The 26,188-nt window shown below is 45.5% G+C and overlaps 2 protein-coding genes across 5 annotated transcripts in view; one reads left to right on the top strand and one right to left on the bottom strand.

Moving 5' to 3' along the window:
• Window positions 1-182: 182 nt before the first annotated feature.
• GCKR (glucokinase regulator) lies at window positions 183-24,698 on the bottom strand. 4 transcript variants are annotated; one of them, XM_034659730.1, is made up of 19 exons: window positions 24,542-24,698; window positions 24,083-24,238; window positions 23,814-23,882; window positions 23,108-23,176; window positions 22,644-22,717; window positions 22,227-22,293; window positions 22,023-22,043; window positions 20,929-21,023; window positions 18,495-18,600; window positions 17,180-17,298; window positions 16,460-16,558; window positions 16,116-16,213; window positions 15,713-15,789; window positions 15,250-15,346; window positions 14,955-15,052; window positions 14,778-14,861; window positions 3,816-3,965; window positions 1,031-1,165; window positions 183-574 (listed from the first exon to the last, which is right to left on the bottom strand). In XM_034659730.1, exons 1-19 carry the CDS (start codon window positions 24,599-24,601, stop codon window positions 404-406), a joined length of 1,845 nt encoding a protein of 614 aa, XP_034515621.1. In that variant the 5' UTR covers window positions 24,602-24,698; the 3' UTR covers window positions 183-403. The 4 variants fall into 4 exon arrangements, with proteins under 4 accessions (XP_034515621.1, XP_019663714.1, XP_002913853.1 ...); XM_019808155.2 differs by having other exon boundaries at window positions 1,118-1,165; window positions 21,990-22,043; XM_002913807.4 differs by having other exon boundaries at window positions 21,990-22,043.
• A 223-nt stretch (window positions 24,699-24,921) lies between these two features.
• The window catches only part of FNDC4 (fibronectin type III domain containing 4), a 3,759-nt gene continuing 2,492 nt past the window's right edge, over window positions 24,922-26,188 (top strand). The window contains exon 1 of the mRNA XM_034657299.1: window positions 24,922-24,955. Coding sequence (XP_034513190.1) covers window positions 24,922-24,955 — 34 coding nt within the window. The remainder of the gene's footprint in view (window positions 24,956-26,188) is intronic.

Here is a 26,188-nt window from a genome sequence, read left to right on the forward strand (position 1 = left end):
ACCCACATGTTGGAGATGAGGGATACAGAGATGCTAGAAGAAGGTCTGGATCAGTGGCCAATGAAATGGGTTTGGGGGGCAGGGGGGCAAGCAAAGAAACAAACTTGTTGTTGGGACCAACCCATGCCACCCATCTTGTCCCACCTCTAATGTATTGACTCTGATCTACTGAGTTTGGAAGGTTAACTTTCCGAAACAAGACATTTTGTTTTATTTCTGAAATCAGAACATGCCAGTGAAAGTGAAGACCACTGGGTCAAGAGCAAGAACTCCCCCAAAGTAGAGAGACTCTTTTTCTCCCACTCTGGGCTATGGGTGTCCCCGGGGACTGGGCCTCTCCTCCCACACGTGTGTTGCTAGCCCAACGTGACTCCACGGGCTTCACACGCCCAGAAACAGCAGTTCACAGCAGGGCGGGCTCTAAGGTTTCCAAGGGGTCCGCGACGCGCTTCCGACCCGGCCCAGTGAGGGCGCTCCTGACAGCCTCACAGACAGAGGGCGCTGCAGCCAGTTGCGCCTGCGCCTCGGGGATGGAGCACCGGGATAGGAGGCTCAGCAAGGCTGTGGGGATCACCTGTGGGGAAGAGGTGGGGACAGCTGAAGCCTGAGAGAGTGAGGCCATCTGGGGAAGAGCATTCAGTGTTGGGAGTCAGAAGCCACTAGGTTGGAGGCAAGACTAGAAGACAGTTGCCAAGACCATAAATCGTGGTGCGGTGGGTTAAGAACAGAAAGAAGCCTTCACCCGGACCCAGAAAACTCCTATTCATCCTTTACAACCCAGTTCAGAGGCCCCCTTCCCCCCTCTTTCCTGACTCCCCTCCTAAACAGAACTGAAGACCCTATTTCTACACCCCTGCAGCACCTTTTCCACACCTCTGTGCCTCCTTGTCACAATCACAATTCCCCAAGAAACAGGGAGCTCCTTGGGAGAAGGTCACTAACTTTGTAAACCCAGTACCAAGCAAAATTCCTGATACACTGAAAGGACTCAGTAGACGTTTGCTGAATGACTAGTTGCCCAGCAGGATACCTGTTCCTTCTCATGTGCAACCTGGACGTGGAGGGAGATGGGAGCAGCCCGAATACCATCTGACAGTGGCTGGGGGAAGTGGATCACCTGGAGGAGGGTCTCGATGCATCGAGCCTTGGGCTGTCCAGAGAACCGCTGTGGAAGAAGTGCGAAGGTCAGTGTCGGGCTAGAAGGCCAGGGGAGTGGAGAAAGGAGCCGAGGAGGAAATAGAAGTGGGAGAGTGGGAGGCAGGTGCCTGGGATCCTGAAGACTGGCCATAGACGCTGTAGAGAAGTGGTCCCTATAGGCGATCCCCAACTCACAATTCCCAGGTGTGAAGAGAAAGGGTTAGTGGTGCGCTTTGATTGGCTGGGTTAAACTGGAGGATTAATGGCAAACTGGTCACACTTTCAGCCATATGCCACTAACCCATAGGTTGGTAATCTTAAAATAAATTCACTCCTTCCGGTTTCTTCCTTAACCCTATCCATCCTTTACACTCTGCCAAGACTACTTATCTGCAAAAGCTTCTCCTTTTTGCCACCACCCTTCCCTCTGCTAGCTCAGTACTGCCCAACAGAAATATAATGTGAGCCACCCGTGTAATTTAAGATTTTCTAGTACTACATTAAAAAAGAAACAGGTGGGCTGAAAAAGAAACAGATAAGAAAATAAATTTTAATCATGTTTTATCTAACCCAATATATCTAAAATATTATTTCAATATGTAAACAATATTTAAAATTATTAGAAGGCTATACAGTACATCCCCTGATTCTGATGTAAAGTTTGATGCTTCATTAGTTGCGTATAACACCCAGTGCACCATGTAATACGTGCCCTGTATGGTGATTAACATAATATAATAAAATAAAATTAATAAAAAAAAAAAGAAAGTTTAAGTGGAATAAACATTCAGTTTATACTGACAACAAACGTCTCTCTAAAAGTTTAGGAAAATAAGAAAGCAATTTGGTGTATCTATCTGATAATTAAAAGTAATAAAACCATTATCTAGTGGAAAAAAAAAAAAAAGAAGGCTAGTCTACAAATATTTTTGAATCATGTCTTCGAAATTCAGTGTCTAGTTTATAATCCCAGCACATCTCAGTTCAGGTACTGAATTTTGATATACACGTAAAATGTAGTTCTACCGAAACAAAGTTGCATTTAATGAAAAAAATTAAATGGCTTCGGTTTTTAAACAAAACTTAAAAAGTACAGCTCCTGAGACACACCAGCCACATTTTAAGTGCTCAGTAGCCACATGTCGATGGTGACTGCCATTTTGGACGGCCCAGGTCTAGCTGTATTTGGCAAGCCCGAATTCTGGTCTGGCTTTCCATCTTCCAAGGTCTCTCCCTCTCCGGCTCCCCCATGATCCCTCACCATGTAAAACAGTTCTCCACTGTAGTCTCAGCTGTGCCCCCGTATATCATGCCTGCTCCCCCTTCTGGGCCTTGGCTAATGTTCTTTCTAACAAGAATGGCTGCCTGTCCTTCACCTATCCAAGCCATAACCACCAGGCCTCCCTTGAGTATCACCTCTTCCATGAAGCCTTCTATTTTGCTCTAGTTCATTTGGACCCTGCCTTCCTTGAAGTTCTGTTGGACTTCAGTAAGGATCATGCTGTCTGACACTTCTTTGGTCTGTTTCAAGTGTAGGTTTTGTCTCTCCTCCATTAGATGGGCCACTCTGGGATGGCAAGGCCTGGATCAGACATATCTCTGATTTCCCCCTACCCACAACCCCAGGAACTAAAAGAGCATAAAGCACTTTTCTTTTCGGAAAAGTGGTTGGTTGGTTCTACTCATTTGAGAAGGTAGTTTTAGGGACCTGGCGTGTGCTCACTAAATGCTCATTGATTGATTCCCTTTACGTAGGGTTGTCAGATTTAGCCAATAAAAATACAGGATACCCAGGAATAGGAATTTCAAATGAATAATGAAAAAAAATTGTATAAGTATGCCTCAAATATTGCATGGGACATACTTATACTAAAAAAAATCCTTTATTTATCTGACATTCAAATTTGTCCTGTATTTTTATTTGCTAAACCTAGCAACCCTCGTTTCATGACCAGCTGTTGTTGCTATCTGCTCAGGAGCCATTCCTCCTCCTTCCAGTACCAGCATCTTGAACTTCCTCCTGGGAACTCTTGTTCCTCCATTCTCAGGCCAGGCTGTTTGACCGAGGCTCACTTCCCACCCTTCCCTCCAGTGCCATCCCCCAGGGAGAGCACATGAGCCAGGCCTGGGCAGAAGGCTGCTTTCCCCTGGAGAACAGTGACTGGCTCAAGGATGGCATGTGGCCTAAGACAAGCCAGCGAGAGCCCTTCCTCCCAGGCATGCGTGGGAATCACAGGCACAGAGAAACTCTCCTTCCACTCAGGTTGCTAAACTAGTAAGAAGCGAGGCTGGCACTGCTGGTGGCCAATTTGCCACCTAGGGCTGAAAAGCTGCCTGAGAAGGAGGGCAACACAGAGGAAAGTTAAGGGCACATTGTTTTGAGTATCTGGGTCTAGCTACCCTGGGACTCCAGTTACATGAGCCAGTCATTCGCCCTGTTTAGCTTAAGCCTGTGTGAATTAGATGTCACGTACTTGTAACTGAAAGACTCCTGTCTGATAATTATAATCTCACAGTCACGCACCCAAGCATGCACAGATATCCCCTAGAGTGGAGGATGAGCCTGATAGGAGGAGGCGCAGGAGAAAAGTCAGCCCTTAGCCCCACACGTGTCCAGATCTCTGTGGCAGCCTAGGCAGGAGGCCAGGCCCACCCAGCCCCGTCCCATCACGGCCTACCTGCAGCATGGCCAGCGCCCGCCAGAAAAGCTTGGAGTTTCGGATGCGGAGGTCCAACATGTGGTTTTGGAGGATCTTCCCAAGAAGCACATGGGCCCCTGTACTCACGGTATTCAGCACCCACTTGGTGCTTAGCTCGTGCTGGAACTTCTAAACAGGGCACACACACAGGGGTAGGGGAAATTAGAGGACGGTAGAGCAACAGGGTGAAGAGGGCCCTAAAGTCAGACAGAAATCCAGGGATCGAAAACCAGGGACCTAAATATAGACGTAATTTGTTTGACCCGCCCAGAGTTTCGATGTTCGGACAGTCGTTGGAAACCAGGACGGTCCCAGGCAAACCTGGTGGTGTCACACATTTGTGGTTTTGACCCCTAGTACACAGATATCTTCTTTGAGTTCTTGCACAGAGGGGTTTTGCACTTATCAGAACTTTCCTCTTGCTCCCCAGGTACCTGACAGGGGAGGAGTGAAAGTCCTGGGATTCCTTCCACTAAACCAAAGGCTCCTTGAGAGCAGAGATGGGGTCTTATTCTGCTCCAGAGTCCCAGTTTTTTTTATAATGGTTCATACATGGTTACTGATCAATACACGTTTGTTGAAAATTAATTCAATTTAACTCTTATAACAACCCAATGAAATAGGATTTTCGATCCCCATTTCTACATATGTGGAAACTAGAGATCAAAAGTAAAGAAACTTGAGGGGCGCCTGGGTGGCTCAGTCGATTAAGCATCTGACTCTTGATTTTGGATCAGGTCATGATCTTAGGATCGTAAGATGGAGCCCTGCATTGGGAATCTGCTGGAGATTCTTTCTCTCCCTCTCCCTTTGCCCCCCCCCCACCGCTTGTACTCTCTCTTTCTCTCTCAAATAAATAAATAAATCTTAAAAAATAAAAAGAGTAACTTGAATAAGCTTATACAATAGTGACATGTAGAATCAGGACCTAAATCCAGGTCTTCTGATTTGTGATGAAAGCATTTCCTACTTGGCCACAATCATCCCCTGGGCGAATAAGATAATGTATGTGAAAGCATACTGAAAACTAAAACTGTACAAACACATAGTACGGTGACTACAAACACCACTTTTCCTTAGCCCTCATCTCTTGCACTTATAACCTCTGTTACTGCACTTTGCATCTATTAGCGTAACAGGAGTCCAGAACAGGGATGGAGGGGATTAATTACTGGTCCTCGCCAGGCTAGGGAACAAGCTACCACTACTTCTACCTCGTTATTCTGGCATTCTAGAAATAGCAGGGCACACACACCCCTTCAGAGGGTATACTGAAAATACTTAACAAGTGATTGACAAGGACATGAGTGTTGTCTAAGAACATTTGCAATGTGGGGCGCCTGGGTGGCTCAGTCGTTAAGCATCTGCCTTTGGCTCAGGTCGTGATCCCAGGGTCCTGGGATGGAGCCCCAGCATCGGGGGTCCCTGCTCAGTGGGAAGCCTGCTTCTCCCTCTCCCACTCCCCCTGCTTGTGTTCCCTCTCTTGCTGCCTCTCTCTCTGTCAAATAAATAAATAAAATCTTAAAAAAATAAAAGGAACATTAGCAATGATGGAGCTAGAGACTATTATGCTAAGTGAAATAAGTCAGTCAGAGAAAAACGAATACCATATGATTTCACTCATATGTGGAATTTAAGAAACAAAACAAACAAAGGGAAAAGAGAGAGAGAGGCAAGCCAAGAAACAGACTTCTAGTTATAGAGAACAATGGTTACCAGAGGGAAGGTAGGTGGGGGGGGATGGGTGAAACAGGTGATGGGGATTCAGGAGCGCACTTGTGACGAGCACCGGGTGTTGTATGGAAATGTTGAATCGCTACATTGTACAACTGAAACTAACATTACGCTATATGATAACTAGCGGAAATTTAAATAAAAACTGGAAAAAAAAAAAAAGGAGTGAGAGCGCACGCAGAAATCTGACCAATCAAGAATGGAGCTAGTATACGGTACACAGACTGCCATGAGGGAAAGAGATCAGTCAAATCTGGGTTATATCATTTATGTCACTGACCATTATATAACCATTTATACCATGCATTATCATTAACACAGAAATATATTTTTTAATTTTTTTTTAAGATTTTTATTTATTTATTTATTTATTTGACGGAGATAGAGACAGCCAGCGAGAGAGGGAACACAAGCAGGGGGAGTGGGAGAGGAAGAAGCAGGCTCATAGCGGAGGAGCCTGATGTGGGGCTCCATCCCATAACACCGGGATCACGCCCCGAGCCGAAGGCAGACGCCTAACCGCTGTGCCACCCAGGCGCCCCAACACAGAAATATTTTAAAGTGTACATAATTTGAATCCAGACACATTCATTTTAAAGTACACATAGAGGGGCGTCTGGGTGGCTCAGTCTTTAAGCGTCTGCCTTTGGCTCAGGGCGTGATCCCGGAGTCCTGGGATCGAGCCTGGCATCGGGTTCCTTGCTCCGCTGGGAGCCTGCTTCTCCCTCTCCCACTCCCCCTGCTTATGTTCCTTCTCTCGCTGGCTGTGTCTCTCTCTGTCAAATAAATAAATAAAATCTTTAAAAAAAAACAGTACACATAGAAAAAAAGGCAGCAACTGCACCTAGAAAAATCCTTAAAGAGTGAGAGAAGCCCTAACCTTTCAGCTATTAAGCCCACAATGAGCCTCTATATTTAAACTGTACGGCATCATCACATCAACAGACAGACTGGTAGAACAGAACACAAAGTCCAGAAATAAACCAGTGCACATGGGAACTAAGTATCTGATAGAGATAGCACTCAAATCACTCAGGAAAAGATGAATTTAAAAAATATATTGAGATAGGGCGTCTGGGTGGTTCAGTCAGTGAACGTCTGCCTTTGGCTCAGGTCACGATCTCGGGGATCAGGGATGAATCCCCGTGTGGGGCTCCCTGCTCAATGGGGAGCCTGCTTCTTCCTCTCCCCCTGCTCCTTCTCTCTCTCTCGCTCACACTCTCTTAAAGAAATAAAGAAAATCTTTAAATATGTATATATATAAATATATTTACATATAATAAATATATATATAATATATATAGAAAGAGAGAGAGACAGTCAAGTAGTCACTTAGAAAAATATAAAATTGGGTTCATACCTTAACCCATACACAAGAATAAACTAATGAATTGCAGATCTAAGCATTTTTAAAAAAAGAAAGAAAAAAGAAACCATTTTTACTAGAAGAAACATATACTAGAAGAAAACACAGGTGGAGTTCCTTTACAGCCTGGTGGTAGCAGAGAGCTTTCTGTGCCTCAAGGTCCAGATTCAACAAAAAAATGGATTAATAAGTTCTCCCCCAGAAAAATTAAAACAAAGACATTTGCATGGTTAAAACCCAAATGAAATATTTACTATATATCAGAAAGAAAGGACTAATGCCTCTGATTTAAAAAGTACTAAAAATCAGGGGCACCTGGATGGCTCAGTCAGTTAAGCGTTGCCTTCGGCTCAGGTCATGATCCCAGGGTCCTGGGATCAAGGCCAGCGTCTCGGGCTCCTTGCTTAGTGGGGAGCCTGCCTCTCCCTCTTCCTCTGCATGTCGCTCCCCCTGCTTGTGCTCTCCCTCTCTCTCAAATAAATAAATAATATCTTTAAATAAAAATGAAGTACTAAAAATCAAGGGATCCTACAGATTCCAATACCATTAGAAAATGAGTATATTTCATGTATTTACATGAACACACAGTCCACAAAGGAAAAGATTTACTAAACACCCTTAAGCATGTGAAAAGATGCTCAACTAAACACATAATAAGTAAAATACAAATGAAAACCACACAGAAATAGAATTTCTCATCTATCGGATTGGCAAAAATTCAAAAGCTTGAGAATGCTCTTAAAGAAGCTATAGGGAAGGGGTGCCTGGGTGGCTCAGTTGGTTAAGCATCCAACCCTTGGTTTCAGCTCAGGTCCTGATCTCAGCGTCATGGCATTGAGCCCCATGTTGGACGACATACTCAGTGAAGAGTTGCTTAAGGCTCTCTCTCCCTCTGCCCCTCCCCTCCCTTAAACAAATAAATAAATCCTTTTTTCAAAAAAGGAAGCTATAGGGAAGCAGGCATTTTCGTATCTTGCTGGTATAAGAAGCAAAATGGGACAACCCCTGTGAAGGGGACTATTGCAGTAGCTAAATTTTTTTTATGTATGTATTTATATCCTTTGACCGAGCTCCTATTCTTCTAGAAATTTATCCCAAAGATACACTTCTACATTACAAAAATACATGCATATTCATTGCATCATTATTGGTAAATAGCAAAATATTGGAAACAACCACATGTCCTACATTAGAGACTGCCCAAATAATTCTTGCACATGTACAATCACACAAATGTAAAAAATAGTGAGGAAGGGTTTTATAAACCCAAGTGGAGTTATTTTCAGGATCTCTCATTAAAGCACAAAAGAATATACACAGCACGCTGCCTCTTGTATGTGCAAAAATTGCAAAGTACACAAAAATACACACTTTTTTTTTTGTAAAAAGAAACACAGGAATGCAAGTCAGTAACTAATAAAATTGTTTACCCTCAGGGATGAGTGGAAACAGGAGGAAGGAAGAGTGAAGGGGATGGGACATCTTCTTTTTATACAGTTTGACTTTAAACCACGTTGTGTCTTACATATTCAAAGATAAAATGAGATCAAAACCGAAAAACTCTAAAATTGAAAACAAAAATAAAGGAAATGAAACTATATATCATATTGATAACATAACTACAGAGAGAGGGGAAAAAATCTAACCCAAGTGACTTTGAACACTATGTATCTTTAGTGAGATATGGTCAGGACACAAAAAGAACTGCAAAAAAATCTTGACCATTTCTTGGTAAGTTTGTTGATGATAGTGATTTCAAAACTGGTATTTATTGCAGCACGAAGCAAATGGATAAATATATTGATGATGTTGGAAATCGACATTCTCACTAAGGGAAAACAGGAAGGAGAACATATATACATTCATAAATATGTATATATATGTACTTATGTGAAAAAAAATATACGGTTGACCCTTGAACAACAAGGGTTTGAACTGCAAATGTCCACTTATATGCAATTTTTTTCAATAAATACTGTGTGGTACTATAAATGAATTTTCTGTATGATTTTCTTAACATTTTGTTCTCTCTAGCTTATTTTATTGTAAAAATACAGCATATAATACATATAACTTTAAAAATGCATGTTAATTGACTGTTTATGTTATCAGGAAGGCTTCTGGTCAACAGTAAGCTATTAGTTAAGTTTGGGGGAGTCAAAAGTTGTACGGGGATTTTCAACTGTGTGGGGTGCCAGTGCCTCTAACCCCGGTGTTGTTCAAGAGTTAACTGTATTTCCTTGTTTCTTTTTTTTTCCTTTTTTTCTTTTCTTTTTTTTGTTTTGAGACAGAGAGAGAGAGAGAGAGTGCATGCACAAGCAGGGAGGGGTGCAGAGGGAGAGAGAATCTCAAGCAGACGCCACACTGAGCATGGAGTCGGATGCGGGGCTCAATTTCATGACCCTGCGGTCATGACCTGAACTGAAATTAAGAGTCCGACATTTAACCGACTGAGCCACCCAGGTGCCCCTGTCTTTCTACTAAAGAACTTTGCTTAGAGGCAAAGTCACTAGTAGCAGGGAGCGTACCTAGCGCCTAGATTTCTAAATACAGCAGGCCCCACTTACACACGGGGATAAGTTCCAGACCCCCAGTGGATGCCTGATGCTGCAGATAGTATGAAGCCATAACATAGCATTTTCTCCTATACATACATACCTGATAGAGATTAGTTTATGCATTAGGCACAGTAAGAGATTAACAACAACAGTAATAAAATAGAACAATTATAACAATATATTATAATAAAAGTTATGTAAATGTGGTGTCTCAAAATATCTGATTGTACTGTATTCACCCTTCCCCTTCTTGTTATGATGCGAGATGACAAAATGGCTGCTAGATGAGATGGAGGGACGGGAACGATGTAGGCATTGTGACATAGCATTAGGCTACTACTGACCTTCTGGTGATCCGTCAGGGGGATCATCTGCTTCTGGACTACCAGTTGATTGGGGTTAATGAAACCATGGAAAGCAAAACTGTGGAGAAGGTGGGACTGCTGTACCAACCTCCACTGACAACCACCAGGGCTCCTTGAAAATTACTGATTCCAGCCAGGACTGGACCAGGGAAAGTACAAGGTGAACCTGGGACAACATTTCTGTACTCCTACATAAATGGCTGGGGACACTATTGTACAGACACACATCTACACACACACACACACACAGACATTTAAATAATAATTAAGAGATTAAGAAACTGAAGTGGAGTGATTTTCAAGATATCTTGTTACGGAAAAACGCAAGGCACAAAAGACTATAATATGCTACTCTTTTGCATAAGAGAAATGGTGATTTTCGCCCCCCCAAAATAAACACAGCAAAGAGTGTTCAAAGACTAATGTGGATATGTCACAAGGACAAAGGGGTCAGCTTGAGTAAGTGCTTATTTTGAGTATTAAAATAAATAATGACAGGAATGGATTAAAACACATTTAACAACAAAAAATTCATGAGTCTAAACAAATGTAGATGGGGTGGGGAGAGAAGGGAGAGATTTTCTTTACAGAAGAATACCAACTAATAAATGGAGACAGAAAGATAAAAATAGAAAATCACCATTTAAAAACCACCATACTAATAAATTGATTGGACCAAGAATCACTTGTGGATGCCAACACCACTGGGTGAAAGATCACTAAGGAATAGGACGTGAAGAAATCAGACACTACCAGGGAGCCTGGGTGGCTCAGTGGTTTAAGCTTCTGCCTTCAGCTCTGGTCATGATCTCAGGCTCCTGAGATGGAGCCCCAGCTCTGGCTCCCTGCTCAGTGGGAGTCTGCTTGTCCCTCTCCCTCCACCCCTCCCCCATCACTCATGTTCACTCTTTGTCTCTCTTCCAAATAAACAAATAAAATCTTAAAAAAAAAGAAAAGAAAAGAAAGAAAGAAATCTGACACTACATTGAGTAAGCGATCAGACATAACCTCACCAATAAAGGAATGAACTGACATCAGGCACCTCCTAATGTGACACACAGACACAGGCACAGCCTCTATGCAGTGTACCTGCCAGAAACTTCACCTGCGTACAATGAAGAAACAATCAGGCAAATCCCAGGTGAAGCACATTCTGAAAAACAATGGGTCCAGACTCCTGTACTACCAATGTCATAAAAGACACAAACAACAGCTAAAGAATGCATCTACATTAAAGGAAACTAAGAGACCTGATAATTAAGTACAACACATGATCTCTGATTGAATCCTGGACCTGGAAATAAAAATAATACAGGGATAATTGGGGAAATTTGAATATGGTCTGCATATTCAATAATCGTATTCACTGTCATTTTCCCTGAGTGTGATAATTATATTGTGGTTATGTGGGCAAACGTTCTTGTTCATAGGGGACACAGTAATTTGTGTCAAGTGTCATCGTATCTTCAAGTATCTTTCAAATAATTCAGAGGAAGAGAGGGATGAAGCAGGCGTGGCAAAATGTCAAAGACTGTGAATCTAGGGAAAAGTGTATGGGTGTTCACTGTTCTATTCTTGCAATTTTTCTGCAGGGTGGAAAATTTTTCAAAATAAAAGTGTGAGTGCAGTTTACATCAACAATATTTCTGCAACTAAAGATTTACTAATGGAAGCCTCTTTATTTCAAACAATTGCAATGTAAGATACAAACCAGAATCGAGCAAAAGGCAAAAGTATACACACACACACACACACACACACACACACACACAGAGCAATAGATGTGACTATGTAAAAATGCAAATAAAACATCTCTACATCAAAAATGTAGAAACAAAAAATAGTAATAAACTGGAGAAAAATATAGAACAGGGGGAAAAAAGGCTACTGTCCTTGCTATATACACTCCCTCTTATAAATTAGTAAGTAAAAAATAAATACTCCCAAAAGAATGGGTGAATATGCCCACAAGGTATGAAGAAGTAACACAATAAAGAAAAAAATGCAATGGTCAATATACATCTTCAAGTGGTCAATCTCCATAGTCAAAGGAATTTGAATTAGGGGCATCTGGGTGGCTCAGTCAGTTAAGTGTCTGACTTGGGCTCAGGTCCTGATCCCAGAGTCAAGCACCTACATTGGGCTCTGCACTCAGCAGGGAGTCTGCTTCTCCCTCTCCCTCTGCCCCTCCTCCCACAAATGCACCCGTGCGCGTGCTCTCTCTCTCTCAAACAAATAAAATCTTTTAAAAAAAAGAATACAGGGGCGCCTGGGTGGCACAGTCGTTAAGTGTCTGCCTTCGGCTCAGGGCGTGATCCCGGCGTTCTGGGATCGAGCCCCACATCAGGCTCCTCCAGTATGAGCCTGCTTCTTCCTCTCCCACTCCCCCTGCTTGTGTTCCCTCTCTCACTGGCTGTCTCTATCTCTGTCGAATAAATAAATAAAATCTTTTAAAAAAAATAAAATAAAAAAAGAATATGAATTAAAACAACACTGAAGTGCTTTTTGTTTAGTTTTGCTTCTTTTGCTTTGCTGATTAGTAAGATCAAAAAGAACAATGCTACCCAGTATTTGAAGGATTTGGGGGTACAGCAATTTTATACTTTGTTTATAAATCTTTTAAGGTCACTTTGACAATCTGCATCAAAATGCCTTAAAATTTTACACCCTTTGACCCAGTGATTCCACTTTTGGAGGTTTATCCCAGGGTTTATCCTCACAGAAGAGTCAAATACGTGTAGAAGGGTGTTCAGCGCAGTATTTTGATAAAAGCCATAATTTTGAAACTGTCTCCAATGTCTAACAGTTGAGGTGAGAGTAAACAAATTATGGTACAGCCGTACAGGGGAATACTACATCAACATTAAAAATGGTGATGTAGGGGCGCCTGTGTGGCTCAGTCTGTTAAGCTCTGCCTTCAGCTCAGGTCATGCCGGTGGGGGGGAGCCTGCTTCTCCCTCGCCTTCTACCCTTCCCCCTCCCCCTATTCATGCTCTCTCTCAAATACATAAATAAAAATATTTTTTAAAAATGATGATGTGGATATATTTGTACAAAAAGGTGTTCGTAATTTTCAACGAAGAGAAGCAAGTTAAAAACAGCATGTCGGGGTTCCTGGGTGGCTCAGACAGTTGGGCATCTGCCCTCAGCTCGGGTCGTGATCCTGGGGTCCTGGGATCGAGCCCCATGTCAGGCTCCCTGCTCGGAGAATCTGCTTCTCCCTCTTCCTCTGCTCCTCCCCACCACACGTGCTCTCTCTCTCTCTCTCAAATAAATTAAAAAAATTTTTAAAAACCCAGCATGTCAAATATAGTCCTATTTTTGTATAAATATATTTACATAGGCATAAAAAAGCCTAGAGGGACATTCTCCAAAATTTGTCAAAGTGGTTTTTTTTTGGAAGAAGGTTGTTATGGATACTTTTCTCCTTCTTTTGAGTTCCATATTTTCTAAAGTGTTTACAATAAAAATATGGCTATTAAAATTACAATTTTCTTTAAAAACACAGATATTTTTCAAAAGATCACAGGTTAACATTCCCTGTTATATCCCTTATCCCTGGCATGTGGTAGGTGCATAAAAAATATTTGTTGAATGAATGAATAAAAGAATCTGGCTCAACTCATGGATATGGTTGAAATTTATATTGTGCAGTGAAATAAACCATGGACGTAGAGTCACAAGGCCAGGGTTCAAGTCCTGATCCCTGCTTTAGCCATGTGGCTGTGGTTACAATCCCTTAATCTCTTAGTTTCAGCTTCCTTATCTGAGATGGGGGACAAAACCTACATCTCTTAGGAGCTCGTTATGAGAAATGATATTATACATAAAATAGTTTGTAAAGTGCAGAGGCCTACATGTGTATTGGGTATAATGACTCTACAGTGGAACCTGGAAGTGTGAAGAGGTATCTCACACCAAGGAGGGGTCTAGACAATGTGGGTTTCATCGGAAAAGACTTCTTAGAAGATGTGAGATGTCAAAGGAGACAACAAATGTACAAAGTATGCCAAAAAGTAGAGATGTGACCAATGAACACCATTTGGAAGGGAAGACAAAGATACGCATTGGAAGGAGTATGGATCCCCCGGATCGGGGGAGGGGCTTCCACTGAGTTCTGAGTGCAGGTAAGAAAGCATGGCAGCTGTTGTCTGGTGGAGTCAGGAAGCTTCCTGGAGGAGGTGATCTGAATAATGGATGAGACCACATCTCTCCAGGGCAACCCTTCAGGGCCCTGGTTGTGCCCTGTGGATGGTGGACAGGTGTCGGGTGAGAAAACGGAGGACCACAGACGTAAAATTGCTTTCTTTCTTGGGCCACAAAGCACAGCTGAACTGACGCTCAGATGTCCCAATGCCCACTCCAAACTCTATGAACTGCAAAGTGCACCCAATTGATTATTACTTCTATGATTATTATCAGTACTTGTACTGATAATGCTTTGCCCAAGCATTATCAGTGCTTCACTAGTAAATTATAATTAGTGAAAATTATAATTATAATAAATATTACAATAAATTATAATTAATGAAACTAGTGAAATTATAATTTCATTTTATTACAGACAATATCAGTGTAATATTGTCTGCAGTGAATTCAGCATAGTGAACTTGCAAACATATGCTTTAAAGACTTTCGTATAGTGAGGATGACTATAATATCGACAATGAACCTGTAACAAAGGACAAATCTGTCAGGTGATTGGTGGCCTGGCCTGTCTTTTTTGCATATTCCTGGAGAGAACTGAGCCATTGCCTTGGAAACTCTCACCAGTGACCTGGTAACACAAGAACTTGACCAGCTGGCTTTCTGGAAGTCCAACAAAGCTTTCTACCCTCCAGCCTTGAGTTTTCTAATTTTTAGAACCCCTCCTCCTCTGAGTCCCTCAGCACAGATAATACCTTCTCATTCCCCATACCTGGATGAAGTTCCCTTCATATTCAAAGAAAAGCAGGGGCCACGTGATGCTGATGATGGAGGTGAAGAGCTTCTTCAGAGGGGTCTGGAGAAAGAGAGAGAGGGGAGTAGGGCCTCTCTCCAGGAAGGCCTTGCTGTAACTGCCACCCAGGTTCCCTCCTCAAGGCTGGACCCTCACCGGCAGGGTCTGGCCCACAGTGCTATGTGCCAAGGCCTGGATGTTGGCAGTCTTCTCTTTCACCTGCTCCACCAGCGTCTGCACCTCCGTGAGGTTGTCTAGGACAGAGGGAGGGCACCAGAGATGAAAGGCTGGCTGTTCAGCTCTTTCTCCTATTGCCCTGGGGTCCAGTCAGGACACGTGCCCCCGGCCCTCCCTCACAGCAGGTGCCTTAAGACCCAGAAGAATGACAGTTCCCTTGAGTCACGCCACTGCCTCCGTCTGCTCACCCCACCGCTCCCATCTTCCCTCTCACCATCCAGGGTAAAAATGAAGACCACAGTGTCAATTTCCGTGAGGGATGGCAAGATGGAAGTCAGGAAGTCCTCCTGGGAGAAGGAGAACTGGGGACCCTGGGCACAAGAAGATGGGAGTCCCCCCCATGAAGACTGGGGACTGCAGAGGGCCTCACAGGACCTCTCATACAGCGTGTTTTTATACAGATGCAAGAACTGAGGTTCAAGGAGGTCAAGTGTTTTGCCCAAGATGATGCAGCAAGTTGAGGGAAGAGCACTGGACTAGAGACAGCTTTAGAGGGTGAATCAAAGCCTTCCACCCTCCCTGTGCTGCCCCAAAGCCTCCCAACCTTGAACCCATATTCCCTTCTCTGGACTGTCTACCCTATTATACTCCCCCACCTGTCTCCACCTCCCCTGACGTCCCACTCTCTGCACACCAGTCACCTTCACAACCTCCCCCATGTCCCGTCATCCTCCCACCTGGTTGATGAGCTCAGCCTTCTGGCTAAACATATCACTGTGATCACCAATGAGAAAGCCACGGACGTCTCGGAAGTCTGGAAGGTTTAAGGACAGGGAGAAAGGAGTGATGGGCTTTACAGGAAAGAAAGGTTCTAGGCTTGGGGGATGTGAATGGGGCTTGGAGGAAAGTGGCAAGTGGGGTGTGGGGTGAGGTGTCACACACATGGGAAGCCACAGCTAAGCAGGACTGGGAATTGAGGGATCAAGGCTTGAATAGGGGTTCAAAGGAAGGAGCGCTTGACTGAAATGCCTATTCAGATAGGACAGGATGGCCATTGAATGAAGAACCCCCATGGGTTGGGAGTGGGAAATCGGTTTGCATCAGGAGGAACCACGAAGAAAGTCTGGACTGGGGTCCCACCAGCACCGAAGGTGTGGATGCACTCCACTCCATCCATGATGGCAATGATGCCAAGGGTCTGCCAGCCAACCAGGTACACTCGGCCTTTTTTCTCCAGGCTGAGAACGGGCCAGAGGTCAGGACACGAGAGGAGAGATCACAACGAGAAAAGACCAGGGATCAGAGAAAGATGCATATGGCAGAGCACAGGTGTAAACCAACAGGAAGGAAGCCCCTCCACCATGCAGACCTGCTCCCCTCACTCTGTTGACATGACTTGTAGAGTCTCTGCCACTCTTGGGACATTCCTCGTCCACGCCGCCTCCCCCCTCCAAACACCTCCCCCCTCCCCCCTTTCCACACACCTGGTGCTGGCTTGTTTCATCAGGGCAGCGATCTTAGGGCTTTGACTGTAGGTCACCTGGTGAGCCCGCTCAAACGTCCGCAGGATTTCCAGAAGGCACCTGGGAGAAAGGCCACCGGCTCCCGGGGTGGGCCCAGTGCCCCCTCAGAAAGCATGGCTACCCACCCCTGCCCAGGGGAAGGCACAATTCCCTTAAAATTAAGTTCTGCTGGTCCTTAGTGGAGGTGCAGTGAGTATTGTTAGAATGCATTTCAGAGGATAGAAAGGTCTTCAGTGAGCAGAACACAGACAGCAGACAGAGGGGTAAGGACATTACGAGAGCAGTGGGAAGAGGATGGTGTCAGAGTGGGTGATGAGGTAAGTGGGATTCTGGGAGCAAGGCCAGAGATCCCGGTAAGGGAAGCAGGCCCTCAGCAGAAGGAGCTCCTCCTGCATGACCTGGACCATCCCCCAAATCAAAGACTCTCCAAAACTAGGTTAGCTTTGGATGTCCCGGGTGGGCTCAGGGATTAGCGGGACCCGAGGAATCCAGGGGCCACTGGAAACAATCAAGACTCTGCGTGGTAAGAACCCCAGGCCAGCTCTTTGCCCAAGGGGGAGTGGTGGGGCCTCCGTCTTGCTGCCCTTAACCTGTCTCTGTGTCTGGACTTGTCATCCCCCAACCTGTAGCAACCCCCTCCCTGCCTGACTCTGATCTCTCTCTTGTCCAGATCCTCCCTACCTCTGAGATGCTGCGATGCCCCGGTCCACAGTCTTATGGGCTGCCAGTAGCAGGGTTTCCAGCAGGATCTTGGTCGCGCTTCCACCTTTCATCCGGGATGAGCCACTGAGGCCCTCGGGCTGAGGAGGTGATGACACCGAGGAGGAATTGGGAGAGGAAGGAGGATCCTGGAGTTCACTAAAATTAGTGGCCGCTGGGCATGCACTCTGGTTGGTGGCCTCTGGCGCGGAGTCCAGTTAGTGACTCCTGGCACGGAGTCTGGTTAGAGGCCACTGGGCTTACATTCGGCAGGACTGGTGGTGCCCAGGGCGCTATGAGGAGTGCTGGGTTGAGGGCTTCACTGAGACAAGAAGAGAGAGGGTAAGGGCCACCTCTGGTCATTTCTATGGTACATTCAGGACTCTAAGGAAGCCACAGTGATTGGGTGTCCTGTTAGCAAGAGATAAGTGTTTTTTGGAGAGGGTTTTTTGTTTTGTTTTCCAAGAAGTTTCTCCCCACCCAACCCCCCAGTTTTTTAATAGCAGTTTGTCAATGTGAACACTCCATTTCATGTCCTTTGCACAGACCAATGAAGCAACCGTTGCAATGGATTGGGATGTAACACGACACACTGAGCATAAAGAGATTATTGCAAAAAGAATGATCAAAGCAGTGTCTGAGAAAAGGAGATTAAAAGTAAACAACTGCAGACAGGAGAGATGAGCGCCTAAGAGCTGAAAAATATGGACCTCACACGGGGTGGCTGCCTTCCTACCTCACAGAGGGAAGAGCAAGGAGAGTGTCACAGATGTGCCCACCACTGGCACAGAGGGCCAGGGGCAGGGATTGGGCTCAGGCCCTTGGCAAGTCAAAATGAGGGTAGACCACGCTCGTGCCCCAGTGCCGTGCATCCTCACTCCAGAGAAAAAGGCGCAGGAGCCCCAGAGGCTTGGGAGACCCACCCAGGTTTGGAGAGGATTGGAAAGGCAGAAGAATAAACCGCATCCCATTGTTTTAAAGCCCGCATTTGAAACTAAAACATAAAACAGAAAGCAATTCACCGTTCCATTCAATACTCTACTCACAGATACAAAAGAGGTTCTTCAAACAGGAAACCTACCCTAGACAAGTTAGGTGTTTAATGATTACAGATTTAGGAGACAGGGTCAGGATGGAAATAAGACATCTTAAGGTGAAAGAGGAAATGGGAAAATAGGGTTTGCTTTAGGACTTTTTAGTTGACACACAATGCCAGGAATTCAGACAAGATGTAACAAAATCAGAGGCATCTGGGAGGTGGCAAGCATTCCCTAGGTGGGGGTGGGGAGGCTCCTACCCCAATCGCAGGATTGAGCACAAAAGCTTCCTGTTTCTCTTGCAGTTTCTGCATCCGCTCTGCTATTTGTCGGAATGTGGAACTCCAGTCTTCAATGGGGTCATTTCTGGGGCCCACAGACAGAGAGGTGGGGAGATGGTGAGGATCTAAAGGAAGGGCCTCAGATGGGAGTCCGAATCAAAGACCACATTGGGATTGGGGTCTAATGTCAACGATCTGCTAGAGCTAAGCTTTGGGGCTCACAGAGGCAGTGTGTCCATGAACCCCAAGGACAAAGGTTAGTAAAAATTTCAGCAATTGAATCCCAGAGCAAAGCCAACATTCAAGTTTAAAGCTCCAGCCTGAGACCAGAACTTTCTTGTATCCTGGTCCTTGCCCATGTCCCACTGCCATGGCCATACTACCCACAAGTCTCTGTAGACCCCTGGAGGAGTACCTATCATCAGAATGTTAAAGCTGCCACTTTATTTTCAGTCTTAAGGTCCATCAGAAGCCCTTCCCATTCCTGGATATATATTCTGGCCAGCTCCCCAAATAGTGAACCCCTCACTACCCGAGGGAGGGACAACAGTTCCTACTGAAGGAATACAACCACAAGGTATGAAGCATAGCTCCTAACAGCTGGCAAACAGTTCTTGGATACATTAATCATGAACAAAACAATGTGCTAAAGGGGCAAAAGAACAACAGACTTGTGACCTGCTTGGGTCAACCAAGGAATCTCAAAGAGTGGGGATCTTCTGTAGTTGACCTCCCCTGGTCAACTCTGCTGGGGAACACTTAGCGAATCACCCACTGTGGCAGGAGATCAAAGACTTACCTCTGTATAAGGCCTCCCTAACCTCTCCTTATCATCCCATCCCTGCAAAATCTCTCCCCCTTCTTGAACTATTTTTATATTTTGTCATCTGTATTTCCTCGAGGGCAAACAAGTTTCACATATTACATGCCCATCGTGTAAAGTGTTTCTGTCATTTGTCCTCAAACTACTTCTGAAAGTCCCTAGAGACCTAAGCAGAGCGAGGAGCCAGTGTTCATTGTGTGGTTTAAAACTGAGGTTCCCAAACTTGGCTAGTCATCAAAATCACCTGGGGAGTTGAGTTTTGTTTTGTTTTTTTAAACTACCCATTTCTGGGTACCACGCCCACCCTGAGAGTTCTGGATTGGAGCCCAAGAATCTGTATTTTTAAAATGCTTCCCAGACGACTCTGAAGATCAGCCAAGTTGGGGAGCCACTGATTTAAGAACAACTGGAAGATCTCCACGCCCACATTGTTTGAAATCCTTCATTTCACTTAGTCACAGTGCCCGAAATTAGCATCTGCTGCCGCAGAGACATTTTTGGTGAAGGAGAGTCCTCCATTAAAAGGAGCAGGGTTAAAAGTATCTCAGACCCATTTATATCCTCGCATGAATTACACTACAAGCCTGGAATCTGGGAGTTGAGAAAAGGAGCTCAGAAAGCACCCGGCTGCCCCTCCCCTCCAAGACCACCACTCAATGTGCAAAGCTGCTCTTGAGGAATCAGCAAGCCTTCCCTGGAATACTCCAGTGACAGGAAGCCTTCAGCTTCATCAGGAGGCCCACTCCAATGGGGAAGTTAGCAGAGTTCCCCAAACCTGGCTATGGACCAGCATCTCCAGGGATGTTTTCAAAAAATAGATATTTCAGGGCCTTACCCCAAAGCGACAACATCAGAGCTCTCACGGAAGGGGCTAAGAATCTACTTTCTTATTGTTTTAACACTCCCAAGGCCGCACAGCCACAGAACCACACCTGAGCACCACTGATTTCATATGCTGACCTTCTCTGAGGTCAAAGTGGCCATCTACATAGACAATAAGGCGGAGGACATTGAGTGGCACAGAGTTTTCAGGAAAGGAGTGTTAACAGGGTGGGGGTTTGAGTAGCCAGAACGGACCAAAGGGGTGCCTGGAATCACAAAGGAGAATGGGTGCTAAAATAAGGGCGCTGGGCAAAGGGGAGTCAGAGTTCAGTTATCACCTACCGCTCCTTTGAAAAGACGCTCATCTTTGTGGCATGCATTTTCCTGACCCTATTCTATCTTCTGGCCCTTGTTTTCCTTGTCTCTTCACTTCCTGTTTTAAATGTATGGTTTCTGGTATTTTACGTGGCCTTTGTAAGCTGCTTTTAATCCCTTCCGAAATAAGAGAATAAATCAACCAACCGAACAAACAAACAAAAAAACAAAAAGCAAAAAAACCCAAAAAGCAAAAAACAAAAAACAAAAAAACCCAAAACAAAAACTTCATAAACTTAGGGACAATCAATATTTAATATTCTGAGATGTGGTGAATAAGACCATCTCCACCATGCCCTCCCCTTTGTGGTTGTACTGTAGATTTTGACAGGTTTCCTCTCCATCTCCCCCAGGGCTGGGGCCACTCACTGCCTTTTATTAGAGCCGGCTCACCTGGCCATGTTCACGGGGTTGAAACCAACCAGAACCGGCAAGAAGATGGCGGGGTTGTCCATGCAGTAGTCCATCTGGCCTGCCACAAAGGGAGCCTGATGGTAGGGGGAGAAGAGGGACATGATGAGAGGGGTTACTCTAGTGTGGCCCAAGGCCCAGGAGCATCAGAATCCCCCAGAATGCTTGTTAGAAATGCATATTCCCAGGCCCGGGTAAGATCTACTGGATCTGCCTTTGAAGGGGAAAGCCCCAGGCCTGTATTTTTAACAAGCTCCCCCAAAGAAATCTTCCGCATGGTAAAGTGTAAAAACTACTGAACTAAATTGTATGATCCTTAAGGTCAGCGTCCTGCCCTCCTCGTGTGCCTCCTTCCGCATCTAGCGTTGCTGGACTTGTTTCCACTTAGTGAATTGTTAGAATCAGTGGTGAGAGAAAATTGGGGTCAGCAAGTCTGGTGCTTCTCAAACCGACGACTGGGAATCTTGTTAAAATGCAGATTCAGACTTGGTAGGTCTGGCGGGGAGCCTGAGATTCTGCATTTCTAGCAAATCTTGGGAAATACTGATGTTGCTACGTAAGGACCATGCTTAAGTAGCAAAGGACTGGTCCAGGGGTCAGCTTTTTCTGTAAAGAGCAAGAAAATAAATGTTTTAGGCTTTGGGGGCCCTATGAACTCTGTGTAATACTCAACCCTACTGTTGTAGCATGAAGTGGCCATAGCTATTATGTAAACACAAATGTCTGTGTCTCGATAAAACTTTATTTACAAAAACAGGCAGTGGCAGAATTGACCTGTCAGTGTAGTTTGCTGACCCTGGGACTAGTCCATCTACCTTGGTTGCTGAATGGATTGATACCCAGGCATTCTGAAATAGGATCCTTTCCCTGCTGTTCCACATTCATACAACTAGATCTCAATTAGTGAGAGTAAAATCAAAATTTCTCGTGCTAACCCTTTTTGTTTTCTAGCACCCACTTCATCAATCTATTTTCCATGCTATTCTGTTCCCACCCCCTTCCTCCCTGCAAAATGGATCCACCCAGCCTGTCTTCACACTCACAGAGAGTCCCACCGAAATGCCAATGACAATCACCCTCTTCTTCCCAGCGGCCACCTAGGAGAGGAGGGTGGGTGAGACCGTGCCACCAGGAGGATTCTAGATTACAAACCTATTGCATGGGGATGTCAGGATCAGGACTGGGGGAGGGAACGGGCTTTGGCTGGATGGGGACTTTTGTGTCCTCATGAGAAGGAACAGACAGAGGTGTCTGGTTGACTATCAGTGGAAAACACAGACCTTCTTCAGTTCCTCAATCCCGTGCAGGGCACTATCTTCTGTCCCCTCCCTAGATGCCATCACAGACCTAAAAGGACAGACTCAAGGTTAGTGGCACTGATTTGGAAGGGGAAGCCTACGGCATACTAGGGCAGAGAAGGGGATACCTTGAGAGAAGGGAATGAAGGGAAAGCTATCACTGATTGAACACCTACTATTTGCTAGACACCATGATAGACGCTCTATAGGGCTGAAAAACTCCAATACCTACAAGGGCCAATCAGGTAACAGGAGTGAAGTGGGCCAAGTGTAAGACAATAAGAAATGATGCGGACCAAAGCAAGCGGAACACAGTCTGCGCCGGAAAGCCTTAAAATTACATTTCCAAAAAAGCACTATCCAGGCCAAACAAAATGTTCATAGGCCAACTTGGCTTACCTGTCACCCCCTGCAATGATGTAGGTGTAAAGAGGTTTCTGTCCTAGACCTTTCATCAGCTGGTTGAAGGAGACCTGTCAGGGGGGAAGGATATGAAGTAGTGATGATAATGAAGGGAGCTATTCTCTTGGATTTTTGACACCTTGAGGGTAGAGGCTGTATAAGGATTCCTTCAGGCCAGTGCTTAAGCCAGTACTGCTTGGAATTTGGCACTTAAAGTGCTACTTGCAGGTGACGAATCGGGGGTATATGGGATGTAGAGACACGGGCAATAGACTCAGGAGAGCTCTGAGGGGCTCAGTGGGTTCCGAAGATACAGGGGCTCCATGGTGAGATCTAGCTTTGGGAAGAGAGGGAGCCAGGGCTAGAGGGGGCCACCTAGGAGCTTAGCTATGATGAGCTTTCTGGTCCTGAGGGTCACCCTGAGAAGGCAGAGGGGGGAAATCAGGGATCAGGGTACTCACCGACATGAGAAATGCCATCCTGCCAGAGCTGCCCCCTCCACTCAGCACCACCAGCCCCCCCTCAGGCTCCTGAGAAAGAAAAACTGCCTCTGTCGCCAGGGCCTGGCTCAGGTTGGGAGAAGCATATTCTTTCTTTGTCAGTAGCAGAAGAGCAACCGGGGAGACTTCTTAACCCTCTTCTTATGACAGAAGGGAACAGAACATTGGCGGTCTGGTGTTGCAGAAAGAGCCCTGGATCTGAGAATGAAACTACTGTCTGACTCCCAACTCTGGCTTAGCTGCTTACTCAAACCCTGACTTATTCCAGAAAGGACTGAGAGCAGCTTTGTCATCAACCAATGAATCAATAAAAAATGGCGCTACCCAGGCATTATTAGCTGGATATATTTGGGCAAGCTGCTGTGATTATCCTTTGTTTTCCTATCTGACAAAAAAAAAAAAAAAAAAAAAAAAACAAACCAGAGACAATCACACCAATTTCACAGGTTTTTGCAAATGAGTGTGAAAGCACAATGTCAATTATAGAGTATTATGCAGATAATAGTTATTATAATTACTGTTGATTAATAAGGTGACAATAAAGATCCCAGAGGGAGGACTGGGAGAAGGTGGAATGCAGATGGAGCAAAATGAGAAGTGGAGGCCAAGAAAAGAGAAAGGTGGAAGGAAGAGAAGTTCAGGAGGGGAGCAGATGGAGAGTCCGTACCTTCAGCACTTCCTGAACTTTGCCAGCCACCTGTACCATGGTGGTCAGAACTGATTCACTATATAGTCGCTGTAGGGAATAGGAAGGAATCAGAAGCCAAGAAAAGGACAGTAGATCTGGGGCGGGGGTGGGCAGGGAGGAATGAATGGTGGGGTGGAGGGACTCTCAGGTCTCAAACGTTAAGGACCATGGTCTGAGAGAGCAAAGTTTAAGGGGCGGTTGGAGTTGGCATCTTTATTTTCAGTGTGCAGGAGATGGGTTTGGGTCACCTGGTACGTGGGCATGACTTGCCCCTCCTCCTGGAAGATCTCAGCATCACACTGCCCCAGCAATCGAACAATTTGCTCAGCATCCGCTTTGTCCAGGTCCTGGGTCAGTGGGTTTGACTTCTCTGTGATGGGCAGGGCTGCCTCATACCCAGACAACTAGAGGGAAGGGGGCACAAGGATACAGGCAGGAAGCCAAAGCCTCATTCATGCCTGTTGATCTGGAGGTGGGAGTGGCAGCAGGCACAAGGTTTGGACACACACACACACACACACACACACACACACACACCCCAAGGATTTAGCCTGCACTTGGTACTCTGGGCCTCATAGGGGAAAAAGATCAGGAAAGAAGATAGGAAGGAGGGGAGAGAGAGTACAAACCCAGGGGGGAGGGAAGTACAGATGAGAAATTATTCTAGGAATCAGTGCAGAAGATCAAAATGGAGAAGAGGGTCTCACCTCCCACTTGCCAGGCTCTGGGGTCTCAATCACATGTTGAAACCGTTTTGTGCCCGGCATGGTCGCACACTGTGGACACCCTGTCGTGTCTGCCTCTTCAGCCACACAAACCCTTCTGTCGTGTTAACTCTACTTCCAGCTGGCAGGGCCTTATCTGAGCCACAGTGATGATTAACCCAAGTACCCCGGCCTGAGCACCACCCCCTCTAAGCACCTCTTCCTGCACCCTTTCCTGGTCAGTAGGTCCCCAGCCCTCTGGTCACCCCAGGGGAGCTCCTGGGGTCCCTCTGTCCTTCTTTGCATGCATGCAGACTGCCCAGCCTTTGCTTTGCCCCCGAAGGGGAAAATCTGAGGTTCATTACTCTTAACTTTTGGACACAATGACCTCTTCCCTGGAGGGCCTGGAGCCTGGAAGTGCAGAATAATACCACGCCCAGGACAGTGAGAATCCCTGAGCAAGAGTGCTCTGGGACCAGGATGCATCAGGAGGCCAGAGATCAGGGTCCTCAGGGACAGCAGAGGTCAGAGGACCTGGGCCATGGCTTGATCACATGCCCAGAGCACACAGTCCTCCCTGCCCCTCTTGCTCCATTTCACTCTTTCATCTCAGAAGGAAGGCAACAGAAGCTTTGGAGCCCCAGGGGGGCACATGCTGAACCGAATATTATAGGAAAAAGTGCCACAGAAATAGAAATGCTGCAATGAGAATTAGAAACCAAAGTATCTGCCCTAAATACAACATGAGCCAACATTTACTTACACTGAACAATGCACTTTTCAAATACAGTATCTCATTGAGTACATCAACACTAAGGAGATGATACTGACTCCCTCATTTTTCAGATGGTGAAACTAAGGCTCAGAGAAGTTAGGTCATTGCTGAAAATCACACAGTTGACAGAATGGGGACTCATACCCAGGCTGTTACTCCAGATACCATGAAAATAACTTAAGGATTTATATGTTTGTTAAATGAGTGAAGTAACTAACAGACTGGTGCAAATTAATGATAATCCCTCACTCACACAGTGTCATAAGATTTATAAAGACATTCCCCAACATTGTCTCATTGGATCCTGCCAACAGCCCTATGAGGTTCTGGACGCTCTGATTTTAGGAAACCCAACAATGAGATGACCAATTTCTCCACGGCAGGCAGTAACCGGTTGGCAGAGCTAAGACAAGAACCATAGGTCGCTGCTCTTTAGATTTTCCCCTTATAAACCCAGCAGTCTTAATCGCTCTATCTCCAGCTTTTCACATCCCCAAGCACATAGGTGAAGCTCAGTAAATATTTGTTTAATAAATTAAAGAATGAATGAGAGCGAAGAGAATCAATATCAGATTATGAATGGGGAAGAGATTTAAAAGCTGACGCAGTCTACAAGTAGAAGATTGTTAAAACAATTATCTCCGCCACTCTGTCCCCTCCCGCAGGAAAGGTGGAATTCCTCCTCCCAACTTGGCTCATTCCACCCGGGGAGGGAGGGGCCCCCCTGGGTGCCCGAGACCCTCACACCTGCGCCTTTCCCCACGCCCCCGCAGGCTCCTCGGACAGAGCCGGGATCAGAGGCTAGGGGACCCGGGAGGCCGCCAATGGGAGGGTCGTGGGAGGAGCCCCGGGAGAACGGGGTCGGGCGGGGGGGG

This window comes from Ailuropoda melanoleuca, chromosome 4 (assembly GCF_002007445.2).
Source record: "Ailuropoda melanoleuca isolate Jingjing chromosome 4, ASM200744v2, whole genome shotgun sequence".
NCBI lineage: Eukaryota > Metazoa > Chordata > Mammalia > Carnivora > Ursidae > Ailuropoda > Ailuropoda melanoleuca.